Below are 9898 nucleotides of genomic sequence, written 5' to 3'. Positions count from 1 at the left end.
GAACAAAAAAAATAAGCTGATTTTAAAAATTAGCATTTTTGGGGGGCTACTGGGAGCATTATAGCAAAACTAGACAGATAAGTTGAACTTTATTCACTCTTGCTAAATGTTGAAGCACAGTTCAAAAGATTCTTGACTACAGTACCCATAGTTCCCCAACAATCCATCAAGAAGTGCAGCTTTGTAGTTTACCAAAGTCGTACTAAAACCCTTAAACTAGTTTTTGCTGCTGTGTACCAAAGAAAATAAAGTTTTTGGTCCCAGAAAATTAGGAAGAGAAAATAGACTCACCTTGATTTGTGCATGACTTTGGATTTGTGCATGTGCATTCTTGATATGTGCGTAACTCTGATTTGTGCTCACATATTCTTAATTTGTGCGCATTTAGTCTTGATTTGTGCGTATGTAATTCTTGATTTGTGCTTAACTTTGATTTGTGTGTAATTTAGGATTTGTGCAGGCATATTCTTGATATGTGCATGCGTAATTCTTGATCTGTGCATAATTTTGGATTTCTGTGTGTATTCTTGATTTGATTTGTGCATGCATAACTCAAGATTTGTACCTAATACAATACATTTTCTGCATAAGTACAAAAATTTAAAAAATTTAAAAAATACAAAATATAATTTACACAAGCACAAATTAAAATGACAACAGCTTGAAACTAATTACATGCACAAATCTTTAAGAATTACGTGGGATTCGCTTGTTACACACACAAAAAACGAAGCTATGCATGAATCTGATGCGAGACCACAACCTGTAAAATAAACTGTGTACATTTTGTTTCGTTATTTATTTTAATCAAGGAAACCGTTAATTATTTATTCAAATATGTTTCAAACACATTCATAGCTAAGTACATGCAATATAGCAAATATATTAGTGATAGTATTGGTATTGTTATAGTAATAATAATACCAAAAATAGCAACAAGACTCATACAGACACATGTTTGCACTATCTACTACTACATTTCTACATTCAGGGGATCTATTGTGGTCCACGGTGTCTTTTATTTTGAAAGGAAGTCATGTGACAAACTATTTCATATTTAGAAAAAAATGACTTTTTTTTCCTCTTTGTGATTATGTGTTGTTAATACCAAAAAAAGTGTCATATTTTTCTAAAGACTTAAATGTTTTTTGTCTGCAGTGGAAAATGTTGAAGGACATCTGACATTTAAACAGCACAGGCCTACGTGAGCAAAGCGTGTGCAAAGACACCACAACCTCAACTCACAACCTCATGGATGGAGAAGCAAAAACTGTTAATGTCTCACTTTCGTATTGAATCAAGATATTTGCTATCACTGCAATTAAATTGCCAAAAAAAAACAAGCATGTTTAGTGTGCTTTAATTTCAAAGTGGAGTCAAACAGCTTTTTATTTGGTCTAATTTTTCTGTGCATTTACAAGCGGCCACGAGATGGCGCTGCGCTCTCACATTGTTCTTGACTTTAGAGTGGATGTTTGGGCCTTCAGTGATGCATTGTTGTGCAGGAAGCTGCGAGCCTACGTGACTGTCACTCCGTACAGCCTCTCCTCCGCCCTTCATTAGCCCCGCCCACTCTCTGACGGTCAAATACACGATCTCCCTCTCATCCTCAGGTGAGATCTGTTGCTCGCTTCATCACCTGGCATTTCAAACTTTTTCACATGGTGGATTTTGTTACTTCTTAGGTAAAAAAAAAAAAAAAAAAAAATTCTAAAAAATCTACAGGTGTTTGGAAACTCTGCAAAGATGTCTGGCTTTTTCCAGATGTTGAAGAAGAGGAAGGAGGTAAGCTATTTTAAAAAAATCTTATTTTGCTTTAAGGGAATTAACATTATTATTTTTTTTTTGTGTAAGTTTTGTTATAATTGAATTAATTATTAAAAAGTGTTGTGTGTTTTCCAGCTGATCCCTCTTGTAGGATTTATGGCTTTTGCTGCAGCAGGTGCTACAACTGCTTCTCTCTACTTTTTGTTTACCAAATCGGACGTTATGTGAGTTTTTTTTTTAGTTTTTTTTTTATTTTGAGCATTATTTGAAAATTATAAAAACTCAACATTGTTAAAATAAAAATATTTGTTGCACTTCTCAGTCTAAACAAGTCATCCAACCCTGAACCATGGGAAAGGCTGGACCCATCCAAACCCCAAAAGGTAATCGCTTACATTTACTGTTGCCGTTGGACATTTTATTGAAGTTGATTGTTTGCTCTCAAAGTCATGAAGGCTCTCTGATAGCTGCTGCAATTTGCTGAGTCATTCGTGGACACCTTATCGTTAGTCCCAGCCGCTCTAGATTCCAAGGAAATTCTGTTTTATATTTATCCTTGCAGTTTCTCACTCATAATGAAACATTTTTTGTTCTTAGATCCTTCAAATCCTCATTTTTTCACTTTTTGTATATTTCTGCAGCTTATCACCATCAATCAGGAGTGGAAACCTGTGAAGGAGCTGGAGATTGTGAGGTCCCTAACCAAGTAAAAAAAACAAAAAATTCCAATTAAAATGCTATAGGTCTAAAGATCCAGAATCCGACTTCATGGCCCCCTCATCAGTCTAACAGAATCCTTTCTGCACAAACTAGGATGTTTTCACGGTCAGTGTGCGGAAATGCTTCTGCTTAACTGGTGGGGTTTCACCCTGCTCCTTAGCCGCAAAGAAGAGACTTCCATCCACGTCAACCAAAGATCTGTGACACACGTGTGATCATCGGTAAACGGTAGCTATAGGAATGTTTTCACTGAAATCAGCTATGATTGTTGCAATGAGCTTGTCGCACAAATGTTCAGCTGTACTTACTGTCTGTTAATGTTCTATTTGAGTATGTGTACCTGTACAGTGTCAATAAACGATTGTTCCAAGCACTTTTTCTTTTTGTTATTTAACCATAAGCTGATTGAATTTAACTAGAGACTTTAACTAGTTCTTTTTCTTTTTGCAAAGTTGAAACCTGCAAAATTTTTATTTGAAAATGTTTACAGTCTAAAGACCTCATCTGAAATTTGTGAGTACATTTTTTCTTTATGTGGGCAAAAAACTGACTTTGTGTTCTAGTATAACTCATAGTAGGACCTTGATAGCAATCTGATTTGAACGACGGAGTATTAGGGCCACCATAGAAGAGAAAAAAAGATATATATACATCATATATTAAAACTAAAGTGTCCAAAAATATGTCAATTTTGAATAATGTATTTTTTATCTGGTAAAAAAGCAAGAATGTTGTATTGTTCACTTATTGCGTATAATAAGTGAGGTAATACATATAAAACTAATAAAAGGCCATTGTGTTTATTGCAGAAATTAATTATTCAAATAATAAATAAAGTTGGATATATCTAAAGTAAAATTGTATTGAATCCTGTTTTTAAAAAATTGAAGATTTAAAAGAACAACAAACCATGTTAAGTTCGTTTAAAATGAATAAAAGGTTGATGCCTGAGAGTTTACAAAAGGTTTTTACTTTCAGTTTTGAAGTAGTAGGAGACGTAATTTTAGTATCCAGTCGCTCAAACTTATTTAAACCAAAATAGTTTGCTTTTGTTGGCGTCAAACTTTGGAATTCAAACTTGAATTGTTTTAAAAGATGTACACATCGACAGATGCAATTTGGGAGTTGTGATAAAAGTACTTTGCGTTTATTACTTCATCTTTCCTTTTGCTCCACGGTCTATGTTTCTTTGTTTCCTCTTTACTTATTAGGTCATGAATAGCCAATGGTGGACTGTCTCAAGAAATGTCAATTAGATATAAAAAAGGGTGTTTATTCAAAATATATTACAAACAAATTTGAACGTATTTAGTCATGTGAACATTACCAACACCCACATTTACGACGGGCTTTTAGGACCACCATAAAAAATGAAAAATACACAAATATATGTGAATAAAGTTGTAACTTAATGAGAAAAAAGTCAAAATTATGTGACTATAAAGTTTTACAATTATGAAATGTTTTAGGAGATTAAAGTTATGCACTTAAAGGTTGTAATTTTACACAGAAAAAAATGTTTTTTTCAATAATTTGAAAATCATCTTTACAATGTTTAAACAAAACAAAGCAGAACATTAATTCCTTAATTTACGCAGATTAAGAAAAATCGTATGAACTAAATAATCTTGATGAATTTGCTCAATTTTTTTGGTAAATGTACAATTTTTTAAATGAAATTGACAACATTATTTTCAAAACCGCATGCTGTTTTCCTTGTAAAACTACAGCTTTTTAATAATCCTAAATATTGAATTTTCTTGCAAAATGTTGTCTTTTCGTAATAAATAAATTATTTTTTTATTTGACTTTTTAAATAACAATTTGCAACTTTATTCTTATATATTTATATAAATCATACATATCTGACTGATTAGTTTTCTTGATGTAAAATGTTATACATATTCTGATGTGCTTTTATCTGCCTTTGCATTTCTTTACTTCCAAAGCCGTAGTGTAAATAAAAAATGTTCTTAATAGCTTACCTGGTTAGATAAAGGTTAAAGTAATAAAAACATATATATATATACATATGAGGTTTCCAAGGCAGATTTTTATCCAAAATGATCCAACATTACCCCAAGAAATCTAAGCTCTGCTATATTTTCTAATCTACACCACCAACAGACAATGTCCTAATTGTTCACACTTGATCCAGGTCATCCACAGTAAATGAAACAGGTGGAGCTGGAAAATAACTAGACCAGATCATAAGAACATAGTTAAAAATCTGACAGGCAGCTCAAACATTAATGAAGAATATTTCATATTTTCATGTCATAAATGTCTAAAACACAGCAACAGAAATCAGCAGCACATATGAACTCATTTCCCTTTTCTTCCTTTTAGAGAGAAAAACATGTCAGTTTTTTATCAAACAGGATCTTGACAGAACTTTTTCAATAGAAAGTAAAATTATTTTATTTTCTATCTAGAAAACTGTGTCCCTCAAACCTGGAGGTATTTTACTCCAAGAAGTTTTCAGCGTTTTGGTCTGGAACACATACATTTGCTGTGTAACCAGTAATCACAATGTTAAATGTGAGAGTGTGCACTTATTGTTTGGTCTATAAGCAGTGATATGGTTTTAGTTAGATTTTATTGTATAATTTTATTATGTAATCAGTAGTTTGTGGAAAAGTTTAATGTGCCCGTGTGTATTTGAAGGACTATTTGCGTTTATATTGAAGCTTGTGTTATATTGATTTTCACTTGTTTGGGGACTACAGATGGACACCAGCGTCGGTGTGATGCATCTTTAATGTTTTTTGGACATCGTCCCTATGAAATAATCCACTTTTAACTAAAGACAGCCAAAGTCCTTCATAAGTCAGCTTTTTTAAAACTTGTTATTCTTGTTCTTTTGTTTAGAATCTTGGGTAGGGTCATCCTTCCATTTTCCTCTCATATTCAGGACTTATGGGCAAACATGTCTGAGCGCTCTTCTCCCCGTCCACTTCCTTTAACTTCTCTGAGGGAATCCCAGGGCCCTCCTAAGCCAGCCAGGAGATGAAGTCTCCCCAGCGTGTCCTGGGTCTTCCCTGGCATCTCCTCCTAATGGGACATGTCCGGGACACCGTCACAGGGAAGCGTCCAGGAGCATCCAGATGGCTTGTCTTGATGTGGAGGAGCGTCCTCCAGGTGACTCAGCTCCTCACTCTATTTACAGTAAAAGGGAGCGCCCAGCCGCCCTGAGGAGTAGACTAATTTCGGCGTTCTTTCAATCAGTCATGGATCTAAAATTGTCCGCATGACAATGGACGACGCACACTATCTCCTGTTGCCTGTCCACCTAATGATCTCATGCTCTGGTCTTCCTTCACCCATGAAGAAGACACAGTGCTGCCTGTGTCTGGTTGAGGACCATGGCCTCAGACTTGGTGCTGACCCTAATCCCAGCCGCTTCACAACCAGCTGCCCCAACACACACTGGATGTCCCGACTCCATAAAGCCAACATCTTCTGCAAAAAGCAGAGACAAAGCCCTGTGGCTTTGGTTTGTGCTAGCTTTATTCCTTTGAGAATACTGTATGTATGTGAGTGGAAAAAAGTAAAGTAACGGATAGTTAATTACTTTTTAAATTAGCGAATAAAGAAATTTGATTACAATTTGATCCAGTAACTGAAATAAAATAAGTAATTACTCCTTAAAATGAGTTTACCCTATATATATGTCACAAAAAATGCAACAGGATCATTAAACAAATACAAAACTTGATTTTCATTGGCATGGATCTCTAATGTGTTGTCTTTGTCTTGACACAACATTTTGTTTTTTGAAGATCTCTACTCCTGTCCTGCCTGAGTTCATGCAGAAATAGCTAAAAATATTTCTATATTTACTTTATCCACTAATGACCCAGTTAAAAAAACGATAGTATAAGCTGAAGAGATAAAGACGGCGACCGAACTGAAAGAGCGCCACTACAAAAGTCCTCTTTATTCTTTTCCTTGCAACAGAAAGACATGTGGATCGGTTTCCAAAAAACAAAAATAATGCTTCCAAATCTGATAACTCTCTATCAGAAGAATTTCAAATCCAAATAAAGAACATGTGACTGAAGTCCAAGCCAAAATTCAGTAATAGTAAAATTATCTAAAATTAGGACAAAAAACATGTTAAAATCCCTTAATTGTGTGGGACAGAGAGAAGAGTGAAAAGCAGAGGCGGCCTCAGAAAGCACATAAAACTCTGATCATAAAAAAGCGCCACAGGCGGTCCACATCTACGAGCCTTTTATTGAAAAACCGTGCTTGTTTTTCAGTACGTTTGCACTCAGTCAATGCGTGGTCTTTCTAGTTTCATGTGTTTAAAGTGCTTTTTGTGCATCTAAATTCAATTCTATCCACTAAAAGGCCTACAACTCAGAGAATTTAAAACAAAAAAGGGTATTAATTAATTTAAAAAAAATGTATTCCTTCACTTTAATTTATTTTAACACTAAGTTTTTTTTTATTTGTTTTTGAGTTTATAATTTTCCCTAACATAGTTTACAAAAAACTGTAGTGATGTATTTGTGTCTAGCTATTGAGAAAAGTAAAAAACAATAAAAGTTTGGATTTCATAAATATATTGTTTACATTTTATACTTTCATTTTAAAAATCACAGTAAAAAAGTAAAACTTCTTACTATAGAAAGAGGAACAAATGTTTTTTAAACCATTATTGCACAAATACTTGAAGTTAACCGTTTAAGTGCCTACTCAACCAAACCGTAGAGTACATTTGCAAATATTGATCCGTGTATTACTCCCCAAAGCAATAATCAGATTTTTTTTTTATTGATTTTTGTCTTGGTTGGCTAGTTAAAGAGTTTAAATCTTATTGTGGCACTTTTACATAATTTTTACCGCTTTATGTTTCATCACGCTGCAGTGGTTACAGATGGGATTTTTTTTTTGTTAAATTAACACTTTTTTGAGCATTCTTTTTAGGTTACATACTTCCTGGTTTATCTCTCAGTTCAAATATGGTTTTCCGACTAAAGACTTCTGTTGTCACTTTGACCAGACATAAAATAATAAAGCATATGACTTAATCTGCTTAGTTTACGGCTCAGTGGGTAGTCAATCCTCTTAAAGCCCATCCCTGAAAAGTATGAACAGAAAAGGTTTTTTTTTTTTTTTGGTCAAATCTGCTTGTGTTCTATCAGGTCAGCCTTCCTTCGTCCTGTATTGAGACTTTTACGACTTAATGAACACAAAGAAACAAAGAGGGTTTGTATTTCCTGCTCTTTTGGTTTCACTTACGCGTGTGGTCGTGTACACAAGTCAGATAGTCAGTGTTACATTTCAAAAACACCTTTTTCACTCAAAAATCAACCGGAAACCCATCGGTTGCATTCTATAGCTTCTTTAGAGCATCAACAAGGTGTACTTTGGACGTGCACGGGCCTGTCTGCAGGCACTACTGTACTTACAGCAGCAACACGACACAGCACAGAAGAGGGTGTTGCAGCAGCTAAACTTCACCTAACAGGCTGCATTCTGAAAGGTTATTTCAGGAGACAATCAAGAGGAAGGACGTACTGAGCATGTGCACCGGAATCCGTCTACGTGACTGTTCTGCACACACATCATGACATTGCAGAACGTATTGCCTGCCAGTTATCCAGGTGCAGTTGTGCTTACACAAGACATGAGAAGAAAAAAAAGTATATCATCATCCTACGTTTGTAAAAACTTCACCTTATTTTACAAATTGCATTTTCCTCCAAATCACCATGATGAGGACTGTAAACATGCAATACAGCAGCTTTATGATACGGTTGCCTGGAAACTGATCGTCCAACATCACAGGTGTTATGAACTGTAAACTCATGGGCCTGTAAACTCATGGGCCATATACATATTAACCCTGGTTTGTGACAGCAAACAGAAAGATGTTTTAATTTCACTTCTCTTTCAAACCATTTAAAAAAAATCCTCAACTTTTTGTTGTAACTCTTGTGCTATTCTGGGCACGTTCACATTAATAGTGGGGTCATCTGGACCCCATAAGAGAGTATAAGGTTAAAGAAAAGGTTTTTATTCACAAACACATCAGTCAGTCTTAAATCTTTTTTTCAGCTACACAGAGCCTGAAAACAAAAATGATTTGTTTGTAACACAAGTGCACCACCTAGTGAAGAGAAAGTACACAGAGGCATTAAGTCATGTTTGACTCACTCATTCAAACAAAAAAAAAATTCAAAATAAAAGAATCTGCCTGATTGGAAAAATAAAGACTGTATTGACAAAACAAAACACACAGATTGGAAAGTGACACTTCTATTCCCCAAAGTAACATGCTAGAATCCTCTATTTTACTCAAGTAAATTTAAAATAAAAATTATGGACACCTCCCCTGCTTTACCTGTTTAAACATTTTTATCATTGTTCAACCTCTAAACCAGGGGTTTACCTTACCTTCAACATGTAAAGAGCCATTTGGGTCAATTTAACCGAGCAAGGAGCCACAAAGTCTCACTTTAGAAAATAGAGCACCTGTATCATACAGTCACTATTGTGTTAAGAAAAAACAAGTACTGTTTTCTTTGCACAAAAAACATAAACATATAGAAAAAATAGCTCATTTTTTCGAATAATATCAAATAACTTTTAACATAGGTTCCCATGACTTCCTTTCAAAATAAGACACCCAGTCTGTACCATATCTGATCATCTCGCTGCAAATGTAGTACAGTGTAATTTCAGCAATGACTAAAAAAAAAAAAAAAAGAAAGAAAAAAAAGCAGTTTACCATTTGTGGTGAATCTCAGCCAGAAATGTGAAAATCTGACAAACTAAGATTAAATCAGGGGTCACTAAGTGACTCTTACCATTTTTCTTGAACTATAAAACTCCCTTAAAAATCTTGAATTTGTTCAGAAATGGAAAATCTGAATTGTGATCTTCTGTAGGTTTGAATTCTGATTGTGCTTGCTGACCTTCAATTGATTTTTTGTGCAACTAAATGCACAAAAATCTGTCAAAATATTTTAGTGCGACTTTGTTAAACTACAAAGTAGCTGCTCAGTGGATTGTTGGAGCATTATGGGTACTGTAGTCAGATGCCTCATTGAGCGATATCTTCATTTATTTTTATTTTTGTTACCACGTTCTAACTTACTTACTTTTTGCTTTAAAGTTACTTCTGAAGATGAAAAACGTTTTATTTTCCTTTAACCAGAGAGCCACAAAGGAGGGGTAAAAGAGCCGTAGGCTGCAGACCGCTGGGGTAAACCTTCTGAGGAAGGTCAAAACATCTATAAACTTTAGGCTTATACCAGGAACTATCTGAGAAAAGAAGAAAAACAGCCGACATCTGAACATGGAAGACAAAAAGACAATTTCTAGACAGCAAACTTGCTGTTTACAGATAATAAAGAAGCAGTATTGGGCCAGAGGAATGTTGTGAGAATTTAATGCT

At 34.6% G+C, this 9898-nt stretch overlaps 1 protein-coding gene across 1 annotated transcript; it reads left to right on the top strand.

Moving 5' to 3' along the window:
* The first annotated feature begins 1208 nt into the window (after nucleotides 1-1208).
* On the top strand, nucleotides 1209-2860 carry lg3h15orf48 (linkage group 3 C15orf48 homolog). Its single transcript, XM_036217464.1, has 4 exons — nucleotides 1209-1785; nucleotides 1903-1991; nucleotides 2090-2150; nucleotides 2409-2860. Exons 1-4 carry the CDS (start codon nucleotides 1747-1749, stop codon nucleotides 2475-2477), a joined length of 258 nt encoding a protein of 85 aa, XP_036073357.1. The 5' UTR covers nucleotides 1209-1746; the 3' UTR covers nucleotides 2478-2860.
* The last annotated feature ends 7038 nt before the right edge of the window (nucleotides 2861-9898 follow it).

The sequence above is a fragment of the Oryzias melastigma genome, linkage group LG3, assembly GCF_002922805.2.
Source record: "Oryzias melastigma strain HK-1 linkage group LG3, ASM292280v2, whole genome shotgun sequence".
Taxonomy (NCBI): Eukaryota; Metazoa; Chordata; class Actinopteri; order Beloniformes; family Adrianichthyidae; genus Oryzias; species Oryzias melastigma.
The sequence above is the reverse complement of the archived record's forward strand: the minus strand, read 5'-3'. Positions and strand labels throughout refer to the sequence as shown.